This window comes from Mobula birostris, chromosome 7 (assembly GCF_030028105.1).
Source record: "Mobula birostris isolate sMobBir1 chromosome 7, sMobBir1.hap1, whole genome shotgun sequence".
Taxonomy (NCBI): Eukaryota; Metazoa; Chordata; class Chondrichthyes; order Myliobatiformes; family Myliobatidae; genus Mobula; species Mobula birostris.
In genome coordinates, this window is record NC_092376.1 from 145,470,650 (window position 1) to 145,498,428 (window position 27,779).

Sequence of the window (27,779 nt, forward strand, 5' to 3'; positions counted from 1 at the left end):
GGTAAAACAGGAAGGCCAGCATTATAGGGATGTGATTGGCAGAGACAACTACAACTTGATTGGAGATCCATTCACTATTTGCATGCCACATCTCCTGCAATTGATTCAACTGAAAGTGAATTAAGAAAGGTACTGTATGATGAGCAGTGTTCAATGATGGTATTGGAAAGCGCAAACGTACCAAGGGTAAAATAGTGTTAAACAAAAATGACACACCGAAGTTTTACAAAGCCCATCTGGTTCCTTATACCATCCGTAATAAAGAAGTAAGTGAACTAGACCGTATGGGGGCTGAAGGAATTCTTTCCAAATTTGAGTGGAGCCCATGGGCAACACCAGTGGTTGCAGTAGCCAAGAACTAAATAACTAACAGAATTTGTTAGAAAATTTTATATTTATAAATGTTAATCATGGATTTAAATAATAAATTTTATCTTTAGGAACATACTCTTCAGAGATTGTCTGTCTGGCATCAGTGGACACATAACCAGGACTTGTGATATGCACCAGCTGCTCATATGACAATCCTCCTCCTGCTCCTATGGTTTGATGTGACCCTGTTTGGGGGGCTGATCAGGTGCTACACCTTGCCCAAGGGTGATCTACAGACTAGCGGAGGGAAGGAGCACATTGCACTTCCTTTGCACATCTCTACCCCACCACCCTCCTACTACTTTAATGTTTGCTAATGTTTATTTGTGTAAAGATTAAAGATGTATATTAAATTGATGGAAAATTTAAGATAAATGGCATAAACATTTTCTATTACCCCCTGAATTAAAGGATGACTAGACCTTATTGTCTGCACTATTTTTCACTGACAATAATTCTTCTGCAAGGAAAGCAACCTTTATAAACCACCACAAAATGTTTTCATATTCATTTGAAATTATCTGTCATATTGTTTGCATAATAATGTGATGCCTTCTCTAAATAATGTAATATATAGCAGATGATTTAAACTGTCATTTCACAGAAATAAATTATTTAGGCCACTGAAATTTTTATATGCATGCTTATCAAAGATAGTTAATGCAGTGTTCTCTCCACACTGACAGATATAAGTTTTTCTATTTCTTCTGTCTATCCATCAAAGTTATAGTCATAGTCAAGGCCAGTGATGGGCACATTGCAAAGCTTGCAAATTGACATTAACACAATCCTGAATGCACATGTGACAGAGTAAAAGGACACATTCTGTTCCTTGCTGTGATCACAGGCCTTATTAATTATGGTACAGCCTCATTTCACCATGTAACTGACTGAGATGCTTAAGATGGTTTATTTCTCTTCTGCCTCCACATACAGTACGCAGGCTTTGTTAATGTCAGGCTCTGGAAGTGTGCTAAGCATAACCGTTTGTAATGGTCACACCTGTGGCATAGGCTGCTTGCATTCTTATGAGGGAGGTGCTGCGTGACTTCAACCATCTGTCTGTAGCAGTGTGACACCTAGAGGGTGTTTGGCACTACCTGTTTGCTGTTTCCTTTGTTTGTGTTAGGTCACAGAAGTGCAGATGCTAGGCGGTGCTGTTCTAGTGAAAATGTACAAGCTGTGGGTGTCTGTTGGTTTAAGACAATTAGTGATTTATTCTGCAATTATCATCCAGAACTGGATCATCCATTGTACTTTGTTCTGAGTAAAAACAAATCACTGCCATCAGTTTTACTCTCAATAATCAAATTTGGCTTATCCAAACACTTGTGGGGAACTGTCATATTTACTTTGAACCCAAAGGAAATTGAGCTATTGTCCTGTTCTTCAATATTTACACGATTGATCAATAAATCCTTTCAAACACAAGCAGTTTAATCTAAGCTTTATCCCCACTGATGACCTGTGGTTGTGATATAAGCAGGGGCTTTGCACAGATCTAGCAGAATGTAACAGCTGCACCAGCCAGGCTGATTGATTATACTACTAACAACTTGAACCATTGCCAATCAAATCACAGGTCAGCCTCTTTCCATCTGTGCTAGTCAGATGTGAATAAAACATTGAACAACAACCATAGGCTGTCAGCGACGTACACAGGCATGAGGCATTCTGGTACACTGTACTCCCAAAGCACTGCTGAGGATGGAGTTTCATGATTTAGACAAGTAATGATGAAGGAAGGACTGGCCGAACCATTACACAGTTGTCAGAAGACAAATTCCTGAAGTGGAACATCAGTTGATTTGAGACTAGCTGCAAGTCTAAGGCAAGATGTAATGATGACATTGGCATGTTAGGAATATATCCCTGTTGGATATTTGATGAATTTGTACTCACTTTTTTTACTACTTGACCCGCAGTCAAGTAAACATACTACACACATAGACATATGTTTGTATTTAGGGGAGACAGAGATAAGCATCATTGTCCTAATGTGTTGTTCTGTGTATGACGATGAAGCCATTAATAATTTTCACAGTACCAAACCATTTGCTCAGGGGAAGGACAGAAAGAGGCCAGTTTGTTGGAATGTTATGACCTCCATTTGTAGAGATGGCAATTCACGGTTCAATGATAAGCATATTGGGGCAATATTATGCAGGGGGTTCTCAGTAATGTTAACTGCTAATAATAAAATGGCTTCTCTGTAATGTTAACTGATGAGGTAATGTTTCTCTGTAGCTGCGATGTTTGGGTTATAACTACAGATAACGGGGAACTAACCAATGGAAGTCATGTTATTCTATCTTGTATCTGTGGGAACCAGAGTTAGTGCGCGGGGCTTTTTGTCGAGGAGAAGAGAAGAGGAAGGATGTGTGTGGAGCGCTCTGGTAGACCACCGGGGGTGATCCCAGCCAAGGGTCGACGGAGTTTGGAGAAGATCGATTATTGGAAAGGCAACCTGGTTCCGTGAGCTCCATCAATTTACTTGTGCACAGACTGATTAAAATCAACTACAGTGGCGTCTTTTTCTTTACTATTTTGCTTTTCTACTAACCACATCACCAAGTAAGAGTTATAAAGTGTAATCATTTAATCGCATGTTGTGTACTGTCTGATGTTTTACATTGTAGGCTTGTACCAGGGTGCATTACACAGCGTCTACGCAAACATGAGACACAGTTTGGCGGGCAGATAGCAGCTTCCCCTAGACGGACATGAGTCGATCAAGCCACGTGTTACGTTTGTGGAGGCTCGTCCAGGATTGGATTCTGTGGATGCTGCGTGGTCGCCCTGTTTAAAGTAGTGTTGTTATGGCGACAGCCGCGTTTCAGCGCTGGTGTGCGGCTGAAGGTTTGCCAGTGAGCAATGCGTGCGTGTTGAGTGGGGTAGAGGCTCGTACCCTGGGTGAAGTGTTACTTTGAGGTTTGAGTATGGTTAAAGCTGTTGACAAGGTTGAAATCATATCCCGAAAATTTGATTTTTGAGACGAGAACAGGCCTAGTGTTAGTGCAGACAAGCATGGACGTACGAGGGGCGGAGTTGCCAGAGCTTATTGGTGTCCTGGGGAGGTGGGACCATGGTGTCTGAAAACTGTCAGTGAGGGAGGGGCCGGAGCTCAGCGAGCTGAGTTGCCAGCAAATGAGGGCGGAGATCTTGAGGAACGAATTTTCTCGTTACTGAGGGATGAAGGGAAAGAATGGTCAGATTTGGAAAACTTGGTTAGTTTCTATCCCCCAGCGAAAGGTGAGAGTTCCGAGTTGGCATCTGCCATTACCTCCCCGGTGAGAAATGCAGAGGTGCCCCGCCAGAAGATAAGAATTTTCTTTGGGATAACGCCCACCCCCGAAGTTGAAGAGGACTGTGAGACATGGGTAGAGCAAACATCGCAGTTGTTAAGTCAGTGGCAGTGCCCGGATGATGAAAATCGACAGAGATTGGTTGAAAGTTTGTGAGGAGTGACAGCTGAGGTGGATCAATTAACGATGGACCAGGTAACTAGAGGTGCCCAGATAATATTTACCTGAGGTATACACTTATAGAAAGGTGAGGAAAGAAAGAACAATCGAAAGAAGAAAACTATGTAGAAAGTAGGGAATGATCTTTTTTTAACAACATATTCATTGACTTGTGAGAATAAAATCAGGCCTCTGAGGTGTTATGTAGTTAAACCATTTTTCCCAGTATGAATCAGATTGTTCCAACTTATGATTAACAGATGCTGTTATCTTCTCCATTTTGTAAATGTCCATTGTAGTTTCCATCCATGCGTTTAAAGTTGGGCTGTCCTGTGATAACCATTTCCTGGTAAGGGTCTTTTACCAGCCACTAGCAGTATATTCATTAAATATTTATCTCTTTTCAACCATTCTTGAGGTACATACCCAAAATATATGGTCTTATTTTCTAAGGGTATTTCACATTTAAAAATGTCTTGTAGGGCATTGTGTATCCCACTCCAATGGTCTTTGATAATGGGGCAATCCCAGAAAATATGATAATAGTTTTCATTTTGATTTCTACAATTTCTCCAGCAAACAGGGAGGTTACTATCATAATGGGATTTCTGACTGGGTGTAATAAAATATCTTATCAAGTTTTTCCATCCAAACTCCCACCATTTCTGTGAACTGGTACACTTCCATTGATACCTCCATATTATTGTCCATTCTTCCTCAGATATTATTATCCTTCCTTCCTTCTCCCATTTGGTTTTAATGTATGAAGTCGAATGTGTTTTAAGATTTGACAAACCCTTACACACGCTTGAAATGATTCTTCTACTACTGCTGTTATCTGAATTAAATGCTTTTCTAAATAGCTCTAACAAACATGAACTTGCCTTGGTTACATTTTTAACCGTCCTATTAACATACTGTCGCATCTGTAGATATCGATAAAAGTCTTGTTTTTCTAATAAGTGTTTCTCTTTAAGCACTTCAAAACTGAACAGTGTTCCTTCTTTCATTATATTGCAAAGAACTGTTATTCCTTTAGCTGTCCAATCCTTAAATCTAGCATCCAGTTTATTCAGCGTAAAATCTGAGTCATATGCACACCATTTAAGAATTGCAATATCTCCCTCTAGTTTATATTCTTTTATAATAGTTTTCCATATTTTGAGAGTCCATTTCACCCATGGATTATCAGTAGTATTTATGTACCTTTGTAGGTTGTTATCAGCCAAAATTGCCTGTATGGGGATGGGAAGTATCCTCTCCTCAATGTTTTTCCATTGAGCGTCATATGATGGGCTGCATCAGTATATCACAGCTCTCAACTGTGCTACAAAATAATAATCTCTAAGAGAAGGTAGGCCCCATCCCCCCTTTTTCTTGGCTAATTGCAAAGTTTTGAGATGAACTCTGGGCCTTTTACCTTGCCATATATATCTTGATAACATTTTGTTCCATTCATCAAATTGATTCTGATTAATCTCTATTGGTAGGGTCTGAAAGAGATATAATAGTCTGGGCAAAATATTCATTTTAATAGATTCAATCCCTGAACTGAGACTAAAAAAAGGAATTAGGTTCCAGCTTGTCTTATCTTCCTTAATTTTTTTATATATAGGCTGATAATTGCATTCTGATAATTTTGACAAATCTTTTGGCATAATGATGCCCAAATATTTGAAAGACTCTGTTTGCCATGCCCAAGGATATCTACTTTCAATTTCTCTTGATGGGCTATAGTTATATGAAAGTTATTGGGTTTTATGGATGTTGATCTTGTATCCTGATAATTGACCATATTGTTCAAAGGATTGCATCAATTTAGGTAAAGAGTATATTGATAGATCAAAATGTCATCTGCATAACAGGCCAATTTATGCTCTGTCCCTTTAATAGTAATTCCCCTGATATCTTCATTTTGTCTGATGTATCGAGCTAATGGTTCCAGATATAATGCCAAGAGTAGCGGTGACCATGCACAACCCTGTCTCATGCCCCTTTCTAGGGTAAAGCTATTAGATAAATATCCATTGATTTTAATCCTAGCAATAGGATTGTCATATAGTGCCTGTATAATTTTAATAATTCTGTCATGTAGACCAAATCTATGTAAAACTCTGTAAAGAAAATTCCAATTAACTGAATCAAATGCCTTTACAGCATCCACGCTCATCACTATTGCTTCAACTTTCTTTTTTTGCATATGATCCAAAATGTGAAGTGTCCTTCATATATTGTCTTGTGTTTGGTGTTGTTGTATAAAACCTGTCTGATCCTTATGTATCAGTATGGGTAGAAACACTTCTAATCGTTTGGCCATGATGAAGGTAAATAATCTATAATCTACATTAAGAACGGATATTGGTCTAAATGACCCACATTCCATTTTATCCTTGCCTTCTTTCGGTATAACTGAGATTATCGCTTCCTTCCAGCTGGGTGGCATTTGTGCCTCTTTTTTTAGAGCCCAGTTCAGTGTGGGGAGTAAGACAGGAATTAACTCATTTTTAAATTATTTGTACCACTCTGCCGTATACCCACCTGAACCTGGTGACTTGCTTAATTTAAGCCTACTAATTGCGGTTCTTAGTTCAGCTTCAGTTATGTCAGCAGTCATCGTTCTATTTTGTTCTTCGCTTAAAGTGGGTAACTCTAAAGAATTCAGGAAGGTGTCAATTTGGGTTATGTTTTCCCCTGGAACTTTGGAATATAGAGTTTTGTAAAACATTTCAAAGGCTTCTTGAATTCCACTTAGCTTATTTTTTTTATCACTTTTGTTCTTGGATCCCTTATTCTATGAATTGTATTTTCTGCTGTCTTTTTTTTATTTTCCACACCAGTATTTTCATAGATTTAGATCCACTTTCATAGTGTCTCTGGTTCAGAAACATTAATTTTTTTCTGATTTCTTGTGTAGCCAAACTATTAATTTCATTCCTAATTTCTTTAATTTCCTCTAGTGTATCCTGTGCCAGACTCAATTTGTGTTTTTTTTCTAGTTCCTTCAGCTTGTTTTGTAATTCCTCTAATGTTCTATTCCTTATCTTTTTCTTATATGAAGATATCGCAATAATTTTCCCTCCCAAGGCAGCCTTCAGTGTATCCCATAGAATGGGAGGTGAAACCTCTCCATTATCATTGAATTCTAAGTAAAGACCAATTTCTTTTTTAATTTGTTCCTTAAAGTAGGGGTCATTGAGTTGACTTGAATTTAGTTTGCAAATAGTATTCTTTGGTTGTAGGTCAAAATCAACAGATAAATATATAGGTGCATGGTCACTTACATCTATTGTCCCAATTCCACAGGTGATTATTTTGTCTCCGTCTTTTCCAAATGTTATAAAGTAGTCTATTCTTGTACATACGTGTAAAGGGATTTCGACTTTTATGTTACTGCGGAGGCTAATTAAAATGGCGTCTTTGTTATGTTAATCTGGGGAATGCGGCTTTGTTGTGTTAAACACTGAGAAAGTTTGCGCTAGCAGTTTGTTTTCCCTTTAGAGTGTGATAAGTAAGTGCTATTAACCAATTGGGATAGTTGTTATGGTTTTGGTGTATTTGAAGATACTGTACGCGCGGGGTTTTGGGGCAGAAGGCGGGAGAGTGAGACAGAGGTGGACGAGGTGCTGTGAGTCCGCTAACGGGGTCGGACCCCGAGCGGGACGTTCGGCGAGGAGACGGAGACGGACTCATGTGGAGTGTCTGGTCGACCACTGTTGTTGGTCCCAGGCGGCCGGTCGAGGTGGTCCGAGGGGGTCGCAGGGTGAAGAAGAAGGTCCTTGAGCTCCAATGGTTTTTGTGCACGAAAAGATTGAACTTTGATAAGTGTGATGCCTTTTTATTTTCCTTTTATATTTTATTATTTTATTCTCTTTTAATTATATAGTTCCAGTAATATCTATAAACTGTAAATCATTTAATTGCATCTGGTGTATTGTCTGTTATTTGGGTGGGGTGGGGTACCTCACATAGCATCCACACAAACAAATTACCCAGTTTGCCGGGGCATACATGTAGCCCCCCTGGCCACCCTCAGGGTCGCTGGGCTCGCTGTTGTCTAGGGAAACAGCCTTGGCCCCACCAAACGGGGTAATTAGTTGTGTGGATGCTATGTGATGTACCCCACCACACCCAAATAACAGACTATACACCAGATACGATTAAATGATTTACAGTTTATAGATATTACTGGAACTATATAATTAATAGAGAATAAAATATAAAAGGAAAATAAAAGGCGCCACACTTATCAAAGTTCAATCTTTTCGTGCACAAAACAGTTGGAGCTCAGGACCCTTCTTCTTCACCCTGCGACCCCTCGGACCACCTCGACCGGCCGCCTGGGACCAGCAACGGTGGTTGACCAGACGCTCCACAGGAGTCCGTCTCCGTCTCCTCACCGAATGCCCTCCTCGGAGTCCGACCCCGTTAGCGGACATCACAGCACCTCGTCCATCCTCTGTCTTGCTCTCCCACCTCCTGCCCCAAAGCCCCGCGCATACAAATCTCCCAGATACACCAAGATCATAACAACTATCCCAATTGGTTCATAACATCCTCTTATCAGTAACGTGATTCAACAAACTGCTAGCGGGAAGGACTTTCTCAGCGGTTAACATAACAAAGAAGCATTCCCAAATATAACATAACAAAGAAGCCATTTTAAATTTAACATACAAAAAAAGAAAGACCCCGTACATACGGAATGGGGGGGCGCGCAGAATAATGAGTGTAATCCCTTTTGTTGGGGAAAAGGTCCCTCCATATATCAATTAAACCAACAGCCTCAAAGAGTGTATTAACTCTCTTATGTAAGGACTTTGTTTCATAGGTTTTTTTCTATTGGAAGAGTCTAACTTTCTTTGTAATTGTAAATTTAAGTCTTCTCCACATATCAGGAGACCTTCTGTTTCTGCTACCATAATATTAGTAATTTTCTGGAAGAAACTAATATCACTTCCTGGAGGTGCGTCTATATTCAAAAAGGTAACTGAATTTCTATCTATGTTCCCGCTTACCAGAATATATCTGCCCTCCTTACCTCCCATTTCGAATACTTTTTCAAAATTTAGCTTGCTTGAGATAAGAATAGCAACTCCTCTCCCGTGTCCTGATTTATATGAGGAGAAAAAGAAATTAGTGAAGCCCATTCTCTTTAGTTTTCCATGCTGATTATCACTTAAGTGAGTTTCCTGTAAATATACTACATGGGCTTGTTCTTTTTTCATTTTGAATAGAATTTTACTGTGATTGACTGGATTCAACAGCCCATTAACATTAAAAGAAATTAATTTTACTTTGTCCTTCGCCATGTGTATTTATCTGTCAATATATCATTGAAATTAGCAAAATAAAACTTAATCGATCTACTCCCTGAAAAATAAGAACCAAGAAATGTGAATAAGAAAAAGGCAACGAAGGTGTGATTCCAAGGCTGAGGTCTCTAGTAGATGACCCTGGGTTGAGCTAGAGGAAACGTCTAGCCGTGGGGGATAGCCCCTCCTCCCTGTGAGTTGGAGGCCCCCATTACAGTACCCATAAAAGTAAGTGAACAAGTCTATGTCCATTACACAGAAAAGATTTCCCTGTGTATTCCTCCCATATATATATTCACATTTAGGTGGGGAAAAAGGAGTGAATTTAAAAAAACTGAGTAATATAAAATCCATATTATAATAAGTATTTCTTGAAATGGGTATAGCGCCGTCTATTTTGGCTTCTGTTTATCTTACCAACACTTTTAAAGTTAGCCAAACCTATGGCTCTTCTGGAGGGGGTGAGGGCTGTCTTTTGGAGAACTCACAGTCTCTTCCTGATATTCTTTTGCCCCCCTCCTGACCCCTGGTTTCTCGGTTCTCTTACTGTTTCCCAAGCAGATCGGGATAACTGCTCCCTTGGTTTGATCACGTTGACGGGCAGCCCTCTGTTCCTCATGTCTGCAGTCGCCTCTTCCACTATCTGATACAGTTGCGTACCATCTTTAGCAGGGCACAGAGTTTGGAATCTAATCTTTCCTTGCTTTAATAGTCACTTCACTGCAGAGTATTCTTTATATTTCTGCAGGACCGCCGGGGGTTAATCTTGATCGAAATATATTAATTTCCTATCCAAAAACACCCTATTCTTACCCCAGGCTCTTCGTAGAATCTCCGCCTTGGTATTGTATCGAATGAATCTAATTACTATTGAGCGTGGCTTATCTTCTCTGTCTCCAGTAGGCCTCGGGACGAGCACACGATGCACCCTCTCAATTTCAAGCTCCATAGTGGAAGGAATCTCTAGCATGTCCCACAGCAACTTTCCTACAAACTCCATCATAGACAAACCCTCCACTCCTTCAGGAACATTGTATATCCTGATATTTTTCCGCCACAATCATCCCTCCTGGTCAATCAGTTTATTTTCTTGTTGATTTAATATTTTTATCATCTTACTTAGTATCCTTTTCATATTTTGCCGCAATCTTCCACTTTATCTTCTTCTTCATCTTGTTTTATGGTGGTTGGCACCCAGCTTAGTGGTGCATTACCGCCACCTTCCGCTCCGCAGTGTGCAATAGACTTACATTCTAAATCCCTTCACCCAATCACACACATACACATACCCTAACCTGCACTTTATCCTCCTATCTCTGGCCATCCTAGTACCCTATTCCTGCTTATCCGTCATATCCTATAAAAAAAACCCTGTACCCCTTAAGAAAGCTAAAAATACCCTAACCTGTGCTCTCTCACCCATGTCTAGCAACCCTTTTAATGTGAATTCCTGCACCCCCAGTTCCCTTAGATTAATTCTCATCACCTCTCTCTGTATCCCATACTTCCTGCAACTCAGAACTACATGTTCTACTGACTCCTCTTCCTGACATTCCTCACACAATCCTGTCTGGTGTTTCCCTATCATTTTCAATGTTTTGTTTAATGCAGAGTGTCCCAGCCTTAACCTAGTCCACACAGTTTCCTCTCTTCTGTTTCCACTACCTACCCTAGTACCTGCAACACTTTTTTGTATTTGATATAAATGCCTCCCTTTCCCCTCCCTGTCCCAACTTTCTTGCCACATTTGGTTGATTTTTTTTCCTCGATTACACACTTAACCTCTGCTTTACTGATGCTAATGTGCATTTCTATATTTTCTTTCTTTAACGCCCTCTTTGCCAACTCATCCACCCTCTCATTCCCCTTCACCCCTACATGTGCTGGAGCCCATAGAAATTTTACCTGACCTCCCTGATTTGCAATTCTTGTGACTGACTGAAGGACTTCATAAAGTACATCTTGCCAACTTGACGCGATCTTCCACCTTCTCAATTCGTACCTCTGCCACTGCTATTTTTTGATTGACGTTGGCGAGCTCTGACTTGATATTACTGAGTTGCTGTTTTATATCTTTCTGGAATCCCCGTATCTCTTCCAAAATTTTTATCAGATTTGCCGCTTTGCCTGAACGAGGCCCATCATCAGCCTCGCTAGCACACGTTCTGGTAGGAGAGCTGTGTGTTGCACGTCTCTCGCCTATAGGCTCCGCAGTGATGCTTTTTTATCTTCATTCTTTTTCCCCATTCTTCCTCCCCTTATCAATTCAGATATTTTCGAAAGATCTTATGTTTGATGGATTAACGGGGCAATATATGCGTTTTTCAGGAGGAGCTATTGATTTAAGCTGCCATTCTGGACGATGACCTCACCGGAACTCTGTGAGGAGGCTTTTCAATCACTGAAAGAGTTGCTGACCCAGGCACCGGTGCTGGCTTTTGCAGACCCCCGATTGCCCTATGTTCTACACACCGATGCCAGCTGAGAGGGGTTAGGGGGCATCCTGTATCAGGATCAGGGCTGAGGCCGGTAGCATTTATAAGCCAGAGTTTTCGCCCTCTGAGAGAAACTATCCCACCCACAAGTTGGAATTCCTGGTGTTGAAATGGGCAGTGGCGGATAAGCTGAGGGACTATCTCTACGGGGCCAAGTTTGAGGTGAGGATGGACAACAACCCGCTCACTTATATCCTGGCCTTGGAGAAACTGGATGCCACAGGCCATTGGTGGTTGGCGGCATTGTCTGCCTATGATTTCAGCCTGAAGTACCGGCCGGGGAGCTGGAATGTCGATGCAGACGCTTTGTCCCGACAGAAGCATGAGAGACTGGAGAGGGACGAGGAGTGGGAGAGCGTTCCTCCCCCTGGAGTGAAGGCCATGTTGTCAGTTTGCTATCACCGTGAAGGCCAAGGAGAAGGAGAGGCCAGATCGTGCAGTGGATCAGTTGGGGGTTTCTGATGATGCTGAACCCCCAGTTTACTGTAACCTGACTGCACTGAAGACCAGGCAGCTGCTAGAATTGAGTTCTGGGGAAGTGACAGCTGTTCAGCGTGATGACTCGGGCATTGGCACCATTTGGTACGCAGTTGAAAAGGGGGATATGGCGCAGGCGGAGAAGGTGAAACACGCATTGGTGCCACCATTACTGAGAGGATGGCCTCAGTTGAAGTTGAAGAACCACATTTTACACCAGGTCACATCACCCCCGGACCGACCCCAGCGTTGGCAGTTAGAAGTTAGAAGTATAAGAAGATTGTGTTGAAATCACTGCATGATGATTCTGGACAGTTGGGGGTGGAAAAGACCTATGGATAGCTCAAAGACCGGTTTTACTGGCCCCGAATGAAGTCAGGGCTTGAAGAGTACTGCAAGTCATGCATTCGCTGCATATACCGGAAGACACTGCCTGTGCAGGCAACACCTCTGTCACACTTGCAGAGTGCAGGGCCCCTGAATCTGGTGTGTATGGATTTCCTGTCCATAGAACTCGATGGCAGTAACACGGCAAATGTCTTAGTCATCACGGACCACTACACTGGATATGCTCGGGCTTTTCCTGCTAAGGACCAGAGGGCAACTACGGTGGCAAAAGTGCTGTGGGAGAAGTATTTTGTGCATTATGGCCTTCCCAGGGGGATACATAGTGACCAGGGACGGGACTTTGAAAGTAGGCTCAACTATGAGTTACTGGGCATGCTGGGAGTTGAGAAATCTAAGACCACGCTCTATCATCCGCAAGGTGATCCCCAGCCTGAGAGGTTTAATCGGACATTGCTGGACATGCTCGGGACCCTGGAGATCAGTAAGAAGAGCAGGTGGAGTCAACATATTGGACATCTTGTTCACTATTACAACTGCACATGCAATGAAGCTAATGGGTACTTGCCCTATTATTTGATGTTTGGGCGATAGGTGAGGTTGCCTGTTGACCTCTGTTTCGGAACTGACGCGGGTGACCTACCACCGAAGACTTATCTGAAGTATGTGTCTGATATGAGGAGAGAGCTGACAAGGACTTATGAATTGGCTGGGGTGGTGGCCGCCAAGCAGAATCGGGGAAATAAGAGGAGGTATGACCAGAAAGTGAAGTTCTCCCAACTCCTGCCAGGAGATCGAGTCCGCATATGGAATTTGGGGCTACCTAGAAAGTACAAGTTGGCTGACCACTGGTGGAGTGCCAGATGCCAAATCTACCGGTTTTCCGGATGAGGCCGGAGGGGAAGGGGCCTGTCAAGATTCTCCATCGGAACCACCTGTTGTGCCACTGGGACAAGAGGTGCAGGTAGGTTGGGAGCCTGACTTGGAGTCTGCACCCAGTACAAGGACTCTGCAAACAAGTGGGGTGACAGAGAACCCACCCCTGAAGAGACTGGGCTGGGCCCAGCCCCTGTGAGGATGATGATTCAGATGAGTGGTACACGCTGCCGTTCGCTAACTCCCCCGTGATGGAGGAAGCGACTCCTGGCCCTTCTCCCACCGAGTCAGGTGAGGTGAGGGGAGCTGTTGGTAGGCAGCCTGGAGTACAGCAGGACTCTGGAGGAGAGGAAGTGGGGCCTGAACCCAAGACAGGGAGCTCTGAGTTGCCGAGGGGTTTGCGTGACAAATCGCGGGAAGTTTTGCCAGGTAGCCCCAAAGTGTCCCCAATAGTGTCTGAGCCGGAGGAGTTGGAAGAGGAGGGACGGAGGTCTCAGAGAATTAGGAATCCCTCAGATAGGTTATCCTATGTAGCGCCTGGGGAACAGGGTGTGATCTCTGCTGTTTTGGGGAGCTATGTCACTGCTTTCTGCACTTGGATTGGGCTCTGTGTTTTGCAGGAAGGGTTGGCAAATTACCTGAGCGTCATGAGGGCATGACTAAATTCGGTGGGGGGGAGAATGTAGGGGGGTTCTCAGTAATGTTAACTGCTAATAATAAAATGGCTTCTCTGTAGTGATAACTGATGAGGTAATGTTTCCCTGTAGCTGCGATGTTTGGGTTATAACTACAGATAACGGGGAACTAACCAATGGAAGTCATGTTATTCTATCTTGTATCTGTGGGAACTAGAGTTAGTGCGCGGAGCTTTTTGTCGAGGAGAAGAGGAAGGATGCGTGTGGAGCGCTCTGGTAGACCACCGGGGGTGGTTCCAGCCGAGGGTCGACAGAGTTCGGAGAAGATCGATTATTGGAAAGGAAACCTGGTTCCGTGAGCTCCAACAATTTACTTGTGCACAGACTGATTAAAATTAACTACAGTGGCTCCTTTTTCTTTACTATTTTTGCTTTTCTACTAACCACATCACCAAATAAGAGTTATAAAGTGTAATCATTTAATCGCATATTGTGTACTGTCTGATGTTTTACATTGTGGGCTTGTACCGGGGCGCATTACACAGCATCTACGCAAACGTGAGACACAGTTTGGCGGGCAGACAGCAGTTTCCCCTAGATGAACGTGAGTTGATCGAACCAAATGTTACAACTATAATGTTCAAGTTAAAGGCACAATTGCATAAAAATCAAAGATTTATAGAAAAGTTCAGTGCAGAAGAAAGCCTCGTTTTAAAAGTTTTTTTTTCCACTGTCTCTGAATCCACACCCAACACAGTCCATTCTCCCTTCTGGAATTCCCTTCTAACATCTTCTCAGTTCTAGAGTTCTATCTGGGGCACCATGGTAGCCTAACAGTTAGTACCCAATTTAATGTGGATAAATGTGAAGTTATCCACTTTGGTGGCAAAAATAGGAAAACAGATTATTATCTGAATGGTGGCCGATTAGGAAAAGGGGAGGTGCAACGAAACCTGGGTGTCATTATACACCAGTCATTGAAAGTGGGCATGCAGGTACAGCAGGCGGTGAAAAAGGCGAATGGTATGCTGGCATTTATAGCGAGAGGATTCAAGTACAGGAGCAGGGAGGTACTACTGCGGTTGTACAAGGTCTTGGTGAGACCACACCTGGAGTATTGTGTGCAGTTTTGGTCCCCTAATCTGATGAAAGACATCCTTGCCATAGAGGGAGTACAAAGAAGGTTCACCAGATTGATTCCTGGGATGGCAGGACTTTCATATGAAGAAAGACTGGATGAACTGGGCTTGTACTCGTTGGAATTTAGAAGATTGATGGGGGGATCTGATTGAAACGTATAAAATCCTAAAGGGATTGGACAGGCTAGATGCAGGAAGATTGTTCCCGATGTTGGGGAAGTCCAGAACGAGGGGTCACAGTTTGAGGATAAAAGGGAAGCCTTTTAGGACCGAGATTAGGAAAAACTTCTTCACACAGAGAGTGGTGAATCTGTGGAATTCTCTGCCACAGGAAACAGTTGAGGCCAGTTCATTGGCTATATTTAAGAGGGAGTTAGATATGGCCCTTGTGGCTACGGGGATCAGGGGGTATGGAGGGAAGGCTGGTGCAGGGTTCTGAGTTGGATGATCAGCCATGATCATAATAAATGGCGGTGCAGGCTCAAAGGCCGACTCCCGCACCTATTTTCTATGTTTCTATGTTTCTATGTTTACCCTAACAGTGCTATTACAGCTCGGGACACCGGAGTTTGGAGTTTAATTCCAACGCCGTCTGTGAGAAGTGTGTACGTCCTTCCTGTGAGGGTGTGGGTTTCCTCCAAGTGCTCCAGCTTCCCCCACCCACCCCCCACGTTGCAAAGACATACTCGTTAGTAAGTTAATTGGTCATTGTAGGTTGTCCTGTGATTCGGCTGGGGTGAGATAGCAGCATTGCTGGGCTTGAGGGGCCTGTCCTGCACTGTTTTTCTAAATAAATAAATAAACTGAACTAAACTATTTCTCCTCCACCTCTTCCTTTGATCTTGAAACTATGATCCCTTGACATTCAGCCACTCACCAGAAAAAATGGGTTTGATCTATGTATTATTTTGTGGTGTTCTTGTTCTATAGTTTATCACACAACTTGCATAGAACAGGAGCTTCAAAGAAACATGTATTAGTGTAGCAATTGAATTCCAACTATTTAAAGCATGCAAAAATTAACCATCTGATGTAGAGTGTCCCAACTCAAAAATAAAATAGCACCAGCACTTCACACATGTATATACCAAAGTATGTAATCTATGAATAAATCTTATAATTTTATAAAGCTCTTTAAGGAGACCTATTAATCTCTGGTCCAAGAAGAACAACCCAGCACCACCACATAACTGAAGCACCTCATCCCTGATAACTTACAGGTAAAAGTTCTGTATTCTCCTTGAAGAGTACAATTTTGTCCTTGTTGATGGCTTACAATAATCGCGTGCTTAGCACTAGGTGCATTGGTCTGTAGTTCACTTGTGCATTCTTCTCCCCTGAAATGTGATGCAAGGTTATTCCTCCACCATTAGTTCTGCAACTGAAACTTTGCCATCTATTCCCCTGCCAAACATCTTTACTAGGACACATTCAATCTGGAGCAGAAGACTAGCCAAATTCCAGAAATCATAATTATTTTTCATTCGCTTTAATGATTGATCTCTTTCCTTAACTTCATTTTTCTCTTTGCTTCTAACCTTATCATAATCCACTTTATAATCGTGGTCACAAAGTATCAATCTGGCCTGCTGCGTTCACCAGCAACTTTGATGTGTGTTGCTTGAATTTCCAGCATCTGCAGAATTCCTGTTGTTTGCCATGAAAGTGGTTGTTTCGTGGCAGGAGTACAATGCAATGCTTAAAAGAATGCTCTCAGTTACAACAAGGAATATAAAGAAAATGCTGAAAGTTGTGAGGTCAGGTTGATGGACCATTCAGAAATCTGCTGGTAAAGGGGAAGAATCTGTTTCTAAAATGTTAAGTGGGTGTCTTCAGGTTCCTGGACCTCCTCCCTGATGGTAGTAATGAGAAGAGGGCATATCCTAGGTGGTGAGAGTCCTTAATGATGGATGCCACCTTCTTGAGGCATTGTCTTTTAAAGATTTCCTCAATGGTGGTGTTGGATTGAACTGTAGAATTGTTATTTCCCTTGTAGTTTACCTTTCTTATGCTTGCTTGTATTTTTATGTGATTGTCTATGTCTATGCAGTTGCTCAGAGTGTTTTCTAGTGGTTGCAGTGGCTTTTGTAACAACTTGGTTGCAGTTGTGGGGATTGCGATACTTGAATAGGGGCTACCTGACTGGTGAATTCTTATCTACAGTTGTTCAGTGGAATTAGCAATCCCGTATAAGAACACCACACCACGTTGTGTCAGTCATTTTTGTCTCCATTCTTTGTTCTTTTCCCCGTCACTTGTGGTCTCATTTCTTTGTCTCTCTTTTCCTCTCACCCTCATGCTTCATCTTCCTGCATTTGTTTCCTTTGTTCTTGTATTATTTAATTAACAATCATAAACAACAAATTTTATACTTCATTCTTGACTTCTGAAGAACGTCAGATGAAAGACATCCAACAGTGGGAAGACTAGTGTCAATTATGGAGCTGGTTAAGTCTATAATCCTCTGCAGCAGGGGTTCCTAACTTGGAATCCGTGGACCCCTTGGTTAATAGTAAGGCTACATGGTTATTTAAAAAAAAAGGTTGCGAACCCCTGTTTTGCATTGGAGCCTCCATACCTGGTAGTAATGAAACAAGTCAGAATGCTCTACACAGTGCATCTGTAGAAATTAGCTATGGGGTCTTAGATGACATACCAACTCTCCTATACACCTAATGACCTATAGCTACTGGCTGCCTCCTTCATGATTACATCAATATGTTGAGCCCAGGATGTATCCCCTGAGATGTTGATGCCAGGAACTTAAAGCTGCTCACCCCTTCCATTGCTAACTTCTTGATGACATAATCTTTTAACCATATTTCTTCAAAAATCCTAATCCTTTTCTCAGGCTATTGCTTGAAGTTATACTTAACTTGTTTATAAAATGTTTTTGAACTATTTAATGGATCTGCATATCTTTTCCCATGTTACCATTGGTTTTTCATTAAACTTTGCTGTTAACAGTTATAATATATGTCAGCCAATATCAATTGTTGTAATTAATTATATCCTGATAATCCACATCATTGAGTTACAATACTTTAATTTGCTGTTTTACTTTTATTGTTTGTTCCCTTGCAGTCCATGTTAGCAGTGAATGGTCTTCATAAGTGAATCAACCTAGTTTGTTGCTGAGGTGATTTTTTGATTGAATGTTCTTGCTTGCTATCAGTTTTCACAATCTGCTTATGCTGCATCCCTGCTCAGATCACCAAATCAGCCAAATTGCCCAGTTGGGTAATTTTAACATTTTCTAATTTCTTTTTAATAAATTAGATGGATTATAGAAACATAGAAAATAGGTGCAGGAGTAGGCCATTTGGCCCTTCGAGCCTGCACCACCATTCAGTATGATCATGGCTGATCATCCAACTCAGAACCCTGTACCTGCCTTCCCTCCATACCCCCGAACCCTTTAGCCACAAGGGCCATATCTAACTCCCTCTTAAATATAGCCAATGAACTGGCCTCAACTATTTCCTGTGGCAGAGAATTCCACAGATTCACCACTCTCTGTGTGAAGAAGTTTTTCTTTAGTATTTGTACATTTGTTGCATTTTGCACATTGGTTGGTTGTCCTTTGTGTGTGCTCTTTCCTTGATTCTATTGTGTTTCCAGGATTTTACCCTCAAGAAAATTAATCTCAGTGTTGTATATGGTGGCATATATGTACTTTAATAATAAACTTACTTTGAACCCATGTTCAGCCAAAAATGCTGGATGCTTTATGCAGTTCTGCTTCTTCCTGATTCCTCCACGATCTTAGCCAATTTGATTTACTTCAAATGATACCAAGAACATTAGATACAGCTAAAGCCATGGAACCAGACTACACCCCAGCTGTAGTACAGAAGATCTGACTGACAGAATCAGCAGCACCTCTAGCCAGATTGTTCCAGAACAGTTACAATATGGCATCAACCTGACAATATGGAAAATTGTTCATTTCATAAAAAGTGGAAATATTGAATCTGGCTAAGTGGTGGGCACTCATCGACTCATTGGGCCAAAAACTCTGTATTATGTTGTATGTCAGCCTGCTCTCAATCTTCAGAAAACTGATGGAAACTATTGTCAACAGTATCATCCAACGGCACTTATTTTCCTGCTGAATGATGCCTGGTATGGGTTACACCAGGACCATGGGCCTAGATCTGGTCAGTAGCTTGGCCCAAGCATCAACCAAAGGGCTGAATTTCTCTTGTGAAGTAGGAAAGAACATACTTCAACATCAAGGTTGCAATGGTTTCAAAGGGAAAACAACACAGTGGTGGAGTCAGACCTCACACAAAGCAAGATGGTTGTGATTGTTAAATGTCAATCATCTCTGTCTCTAGGGCAGCAACATAGAAGTTCCTGAAGTCTGCTGCCCATCTCCCACAGATGCTTCATGAATGAACTTTGTTTCATCATTAGCTCAGCAGTGAACATGTTCACTGAGGACTGCACAATGTTCAATCCCCTTCGTAACTCCTGAGCAAGTGAAGCAGTCTCTGCTTGCTGGATGCAGTCCATGCATAGACAATATTCAAGCATGTGCTGATAAGTAGCAAGTAATATTCATACAATGATACAGCCAAGCAATAGCCATCTCCAACAAGGAGCTTAAAACAAGAGAAATTCTGCAGATGCTGGAAATCCAAACAACACACACAAAATGCTGGAGGAACTCAGCAGGCCAAGCAGCATCCATGGAAAAGAGTACAGTCAATGTTTTAGGCTGAGACCCTTCATCAGGAGTTTAACCAGCTTTTATTGATGTTCATTGCCTTTACCTTTGTCGAATCTCCAATCATCAATGTTCTAGCAAGCCTCCACTGACTATTGGATATTCAACTGGACTGGCCGCACAAAAGCAATGGCTCCAACAGCAGATCAGAGGCTTATTATCCAGCGTTGAGTGACTTACTTCCCTGACACCAAAGTCTTCCATCATCTACAACTTGCCTGGATTACAGTAGCTTGGGCAACACGCAGAAAGCTCAACACTATAAAGGACTAAGTATCCTGTTTATTATGGTACCCTCTCTACTATCCTAAACATTCATTCTCAACAGCACAGCGTCTTTGACCCCTCCAAACTGTATACCATGCATTGGAAAGGAACTTGTTCCTCCTTCATCATCGCTAGATTTAACCACCAGCCAAACAATGGCTTCCTTCACTGGAGGACTGTAGTAACTCAAGGCAGCTGCCCACCATCTTCTTGAGGGCAATTCAGGAAGTGCAATAAGTGCTGATTACACTAGAGATGCATGGACCCCAATAAATAAACAAATAAGTAAAATATTATGCTCAACAGTAATGGCATTTAACTTTTTTTTGTCTCTCTACACTCTGTCAGGTCTGTAGCTGTTGCATTGAAGTTCATTCTATTGCCTTTTCCAGGAAGCATCAAGATTAACAAAACTTATTGGCTTTTGTGAGGATCACTTCAAGCATACAATAGTCTTAGTTAGCTGAAGAGGTTTTCTGTTCAATAATAGTTAGTAACTCTAATAGTTACTGAAAAGTAACTTCTGATGCCAGTGGCATTCTTGCTGCATGACTTTGTCAAGCCAAGAGTGAGAAAAGATGTGTTGTAAAATCTATGCTGATCCATCACAAAACATGATCAAGACTGTTGCATTTTTCATTGTGTTTTTTCCATTCTTTCATCTTTCATGTTGCAGTTTGGAGGAAAATTGTTTGGCTTGAAAATGGAGGAAAGCACAGTGAGTGAAATCCTAATTCACTTCCCTTACTGGATTTCTCAGATCAATAGAAAAATAGAGGATGGGCAGAACATCTAACGTGCTAAATTTATAATAATTATTTTGCACAGCCTTCGGTGATGCACATTGTGGAAGCTGCCTCACATAATCGATGATATGAATCCTCCCTTTCCTCTGTATGAATAGTCATCTTCCGTTAGATTAATGAATAACAATCACTCCCCGTTGACCTACTGGCATTTGGCTGATCCTTTAGTAAACAAAAATACTACCAACTAGCAGGTAACGTAACTGGGAGAAATGTACATAATTCACAACTACTGACGTTGAGTTGGGCTTTCACTTTAAGAGGCTGGTCTGATGTGATGATGTTACTACATAAAGAGTTTTGGTGAGCTTTTGTGTTTAGTTTTTGGTGTTCAATAAGTGAGTTGCTACGGCTTTTCTGAAACATAAAACGTTGCTGCCATTTTATAGGTGAAAATCTACACCTGGGCTAATATTATCTGACACCAAGAGTAGATGCTTTTATAAGAAAATGCATTTGCATTTTTAAACTCAAGTTCCACCATTCATGCTCTAAGTACTTGACACAATTGAAGGTTGAAGACACCTTTTTTAACAAAAAGAAACTTTCAAATATCCCAGATATTATACTCCCCATAATTACGTGCCAAAATGTAGTGGGTGCACCCCAATTTTTAGAAGTCACCATTTTAACAGAATTTACATGTATGTATTCCACCACAAACTGGACTACTGGAGGCTTAAATATATGCAGTTCAGGGCAAAACTATCATCTGTCCTATTTTAGTACTTCAATACTGAAAGCAAGAGCAAGAAATGAAAGGTGGTAGATTAGAATGATAAACACAAGAAACTATGCAGATGCTGGAAATCCAGATCAACATGCACAAAATGCTGGAGGAACTCAGCAGGTTAGGCAGCATCCATTCTGGTGAAGGGTCTTGATCTGAAATGTGGACTGTGTATTCCTCTGTATGGGTGTTGCCTCATCAGCTGAGTTCCTCCAGCATTTATTGTGTGTTGCTCTAAATTAGAATGATGAAGGGACCGACTGCATTCCACATTAATCAGGTATCAGGTGAAGAATGCTTTGGACCCATGTTGCAAATATAGGTATTTAATGAGCCAAGTACAATCTTAATAACACATGAATTCAGTGCTTCTTCATGATAAATCTTGGATCCATGTAACACTATACATTTGGCCTTGTATGCACATTCCAGTTCCTCATGAGAACCAGAAAATTAGTGAAAAGTGTGTGTGAGGCTTTTCTTGTGCCTTTCAACATGTTGCAATCTCATTTAAAGCCACAGGCTCACCCATATTTTTATATGAGAGCAAAGTCATAACTATAAATTCCCAATATCTCCACTTTCCCTAGGAGCATCTAACATGCACGTCATGATGACCTAAAGAGCTATCGATGTCAGAAAGGTAATTGGGTAGCTTGTATATATAATTAAATAATATAAACATGTTTACATCGAGCTCCTTTTACTGTTTCTTACCACTGGGCAATTTTTGGTATAACGTTACCTTCCTTTTGTTTTCCACATTCTAGGAAATAATATGAACTCTATTCAGAAATACTTTTAGTAATCAGGATTGCCAGTTGTATACAAATATCAAGCATTGGACTGGTAACCAACTTGTCGTTCCTCAGTATCTCGTTCCACATTCATCCAATACTACTGGTCATCAATATTCCCTTAAAATGGATGGAGAAATGTTTCTGACTGATTGATCACTTGCATGGAAAAGCTAATATGCATCCAGACTCTGATATTTGCGTCCACATTGGTGATGTATGTTTGTCACTCACTGATAGCCAACAGAATAAAGTCAGTGTGATTAATCCAGCTACACGAAGTTGAATGCTGAACAGATTATAAAATTGTGTTTAGACACAGCACTGTTATTTTCATGCAGATTAAAGGTTTCTGAAAATTCATAGGTCGTGCACACCATCATAAAGCTCTGCGTGCATAAAAGCATGTTAATGGTTGAATAGTATGCTTTGACACAATTACATAAACATTAGGAAAGGTGTAAATAATATTTGTTATTTAATGAAGATTAAAATGATTAATGATTTGTAGTTTTGAAGAATCTGTTGAATATTCAGATTATTCAGCAAACTGTTAGGAATAAAAATTAAGTATGCAGAAATCAACAAAATTTAAGCCATTCTAATGCATTACAGGTATGGTACTGCATTGTTGCTAGTCAACTTTCAGTGAAGATTTTACACCTGAGGCACCATGCTCCCTCGAAAAGTAGATGTAAAGTGATCACTAGGTTCTATTTCAAAGGGCACCACTGTAGTGTAGCAGTTAGCGCGATGCTATTACAGCTCAGGGCATCAGAGTTCAGAGCTCAATCCCGGCATCCTCTGCAAAGAGCCTCTGTACATCTTCCCTGTGGAACGTGTGGGTTTTCTCCAGGTGCTCCAGTTTCCTCTCTCAGTCCAAAGATGTACCAGTAGGTAAATTGGCCATTGTAAATTATTCTGTGACTAGGTTAGGGTTAAATCGAGATTGTCGGGGATGCTGCGTGGTGCAGCTTGAAGGGCCTATTCCGTGCTGTATCCCTGAAACACTAAGTAAAATATAAGCCAAAGAGAGCTATTCCTGACCAATAGTTTTTTTTCCCTCTACCAGCGTTATTGAAGTTGATGATAACAAATGAAACATTGCCGCTTGTGAGATTTTGCATTAATATCTGGCTCAATTTCCTAAATTATAACAGCAACTACACCTCAAAGTACTTAACTGGACATGTTCTGTTGTTATGAAAGGCACAATACAGATGCTAGTCTTTCCTCTTGTGTTGCCCTTGATATTGTTTCATAAATGTTCATTATTAAATCATGATTTTGCACTCCCTATGTACACCTTTAAATGGACTGGGCTATTTTTTTATGTGTAATATTGAGAAAAAGGTGGCCATTTTCCCTCCAATGGGATTGGCCTCTAAAGCTCCGTTGAAAGTCAAGATGAAAGTAGACTTGAATCCAAAGATCAATTAAACTGTGCCTGGTTCCCTCTATAAACTAACAAACTATTATTTAACTAATATTTGATTAACATCAAAATTGAGTGACCCAAATAATAAAAGCTTATTTTCTTCCCTCCAACAGCATTCCTACTTTTAAATGAGATGGAGTAATTCTCAGCAAGTGTCATTCTCTTCTGTTTAGAATGATTACAGGAAGTTATCTATGCAATGCAAGGATTTTGCTGTTGGTGTACTAGACCTGTGCCGGGACACAGAGGAAGTGGAGGCCATTCTAAATGGAGACGTTGATTCCGAGCCTCAGGGAGATCATCACCGGCCATCTCTGAGCAGAGTGAAACTTGCCATTAAGTATGAGGTTAAGAAGGTAATTCTTTTATTTATTGCAATTGTTAAAAAGGTGAAATGATTGCTACATGCTGTAGTTGTAGGGTCTCAGTCCGAAATGTCAACTGTTTATTCACTTTCAAAGATGCTGCCTGACCTGCTGAGTTCTTCCAAAATATTATGTGCGTTCCGCTGGATTTCCACCATCTGCAGAATCTCTTGTGTTTTCTGTAGTTGTATCCTGGAACATAATTCACTTAACCTTCTAATACCGTTTTGAATTATGTACTATTGATGTAACATGTTGAATTTCCTCTATATTCTGGTAAGGTTGTTTGAGGAATCAATGCACAAAATGTAATTATAAAGAATGAACTCCCTGTGGTGAGATTGGTCTTTGAAGTGCTCCATTAATTGGAATGTAGGGTTCTATACTGACTTTTTTACATGACAAGCCATGAACTTGATGGGAGAGCTGACTAACCTTATTATTATTAACCTTCTTAACTCTGAATTTTTCAGCAGTCTTTAAACCAGTTGTTTCTTTTGAAAACTGGATCTTGGTGCGCAGACCCCTGCTGCATTACTTTAAATCCATCTCACAGTACTTGTTAACCTACCTGGTATGCTACTAGTCCAAGATCTGGTCAGATCTGGACTGTGTTGTCTTCAGCAGTCCCCTCCTCCCACAGTCCTGACAATTTTAAGTCCCTTGTCCTGTGCTTTGACTCCAGCCAAGCATTTACTTACCATGTCTCATTAATTCTGTATTAATTAACACCTGGACCTGAGAGCGATACTGAGATTACTATCTTGAGGTGCTGCTTTTCAGTTCCCTCCCTATCTATGACTTTACTACCTCAGCCCTATTCCATTGACTATCAATTCGTTTTGACAGGCGTGGCAACACCTGTCTCCTCTCCTTTCCCCCTCAAGAATATTCTGCATCCAGTCAGTGTTATTCCTTGCCCTGATAAGAGAGAGGTAGTAAACCACCTGGTCTCATATTAATGTCAACGTAAATGTTGTCAGACTCCCAAAGACTGAATCCTCAATTACTACAAGACTCGTACATATCACCATATTCGCTGAGCATTCCTGGAATCACGTGGTCGTTCGCCATGGCAGGCTGAGGCGCAGAGGAATGAACTTCACTCTATCCAACATCTTGCTTGCAAATATACACTCTGGCGAACAAGATCGTGGACTTAAGGGCAGGATTGTTATATCAGAGGGAAATGAGGATTTGCAATGTCCTGTGTTTCACAGAGACATGGCTCAATCTGAACATGCTGGTTTCGGTGATCAGACCCAAGGGCTTCTCTATACTCAGGATGGACTGAACTGATCATTCAGAGAAGGCAAAAAATGGCTCTGTTCAGAGAAGAGTCTGTGCTGCATAATAAACTCGATGTGGTGCTTGGAACGGGGGGTTTTGTCGTATTCTTGTTTTCCTCCCAATCAGGAAAAATCTAACAAATAAGTGCTGACTACTTGCCAGGAGAGTTTTCCTCTGAGATCCTGACCAAAGTTTATATGATGCCAAAATCTGACAGTAATCAGACAATTGAAATATTGAATGCTGCCATAACCAAACAACAAACAGCCCACCCTGACACATTTCAAATCATAGTTGGAGACTTCAATCAGAGTTGTTTGAAGCAATCTCTGACCAGTTAGTATCAGCATATAACCTGCAGCACCAGGGGACCCAACACCCTAGATCACTGCTGTACTATGGTAAGAACAGCCTACTGTTCCATGCCCAGAATGCATTTTGGGATATCTGCTCACTTGACTGTCCATCTCCTATTTGCACACATGCAAAGGTTAAAGATCAAGGGTCCAGACATAAGGACAAGAAAGAGGTGGCCACGGGAATCAGAAAAGCGGCTATGAGATTGCTTCGAGTCAGTGGACTGGCCCGTGTTAAAGGACTCATCAGAGAATCTGAATAAATACACCACAGTTCTCATGGACTTTATGACAACAGTCATGGATGATTGTGTCCCTACAAAATCATTTAGAATCATCCTCAACCAGAAGCCCTGGATGAATCATGAGATTTGCAGTCTGCTGAGGACCATATCAGTGATATTCAGGTCTGGTGACCGAGTAAGATACAACAGGTCCGAATGCAATCTCTGGAAAGCCATCTCATGGGCAAAATGGCAATTCCTGACTAAACTTGAATCATTGAAGAATGCTCAACAGCTGTGGCAGGTCTTAGATTACCTCTTACAGAGTGAAACCAAATGACAGAGTGACAACAAGGCTTCACTTCCACATGAGCTCAATGCCGTCTATGCTTACGTTGACCATCAAAACATGGAGGAATCTTCACAAACTCCCAGAGCCTTTGTTGACCCTGCAATCTCAGTCTCTGAGGCTAACGTGACAGCATCCTTCAGGAGGGAAAAGCCATGGAAAGCATCTGGTCCAGATGGGGTACCTGGCCAAGTACTCAAGACCTGTGTTGATCAACTGGCTGGAGTGTTCACCGAAATCTTTAATCTCACTTCAGTAGTCTGAGATACCATCTGCTTCAAGAAGGATTCAATAAGAAGACCATGGTAACCTACCTCAATGATTATCGTCCAGTAGCACTTACACCCACTGAGATGAAGTGCTTTGCGAGGTTGGTGATGAAACATATTAACTCCTGCCTGAGAAGTGACTTGAATCTGCTCCAATTTGCCTACTGGCACAGCAGGTCAACAGCAGATGCCATTTCATTGGCTCTTCACTCAATACTGGAACATCTGGAGAGCAAAGATGCATACGTCAGAATATTCTTTTAATCGACTACAGCTCAGCATTGGATACTATCATCCCCCCAAAACTAATCAATTAAACTTGAAAACCTTGGCTGCAATACCTCCTTGTGCAATTGGATATTCGACTTCCTCACTCGCAGACCCTGAATTCGGATTTACAACTGTATCTCCTCTGCAATCTTCATCAGCTCAGGTGCACCACAAGGCTGTGTGCTTAGCCCTCTGCTCTACTAGCTTTATACTTATGCATGTGAGGCTAAGCACAGCTCCAATGCCATAATTAAGCTTGCTGATGACACTCTGACATTGGCCAAATCAAAGGTGATGACAAATCAGCATATAGAAGGGAGATTCTGGCTGAATGTTGCCACAGCAACAACCTTTCACTCAATTTCAGCAAGACCAAGGAGCTGATTATTGCTTTCAGGAGGAGGAAACCAGAGGTCCACGAGCCTGTCCTCATCAGGAGATCAAGGTGGAGAAAGTCAGCAGCTTTAAATTCCTTGGTGTTATCATTTTGGAGGATTTGTCTTGGGCAACACAAAGAAAGCATAACAGCCCCTCTACTTCTTTATAAGTTTGCAAAGATTCAGCATGACATCTAAAACTTTGACAAACAAGTAGATATGTGGTGGAGAGTACCTTGACTGGTTGCATCATGGCGAGTTATGGAAACACCAATACACTTGAATGGAAAATGCTCTTAAAAAGTAGTGCATATGGCACAGTCCACCACAGGTAAAGCCCTCTCCACCATTGAGCACATCTACAGGGAGCGATGTCACAGGAAAGCAGCATCCA

The 27,779-nt window shown here is 41.5% G+C and overlaps 1 protein-coding gene across 1 annotated transcript in view; it reads left to right on the forward strand.

Annotated features, from left to right (window-relative positions):
* The window catches only part of LOC140200847 (short transient receptor potential channel 7-like), a 141,063-nt gene that overhangs the window by 68,482 nt on the left and 44,802 nt on the right, over window positions 1-27,779 (forward strand). The window contains 1 exon segment of the mRNA XM_072264476.1: window positions 24,059-24,241. Within this exon segment, the coding sequence (XP_072120577.1) occupies window positions 24,059-24,241 (183 nt within the window).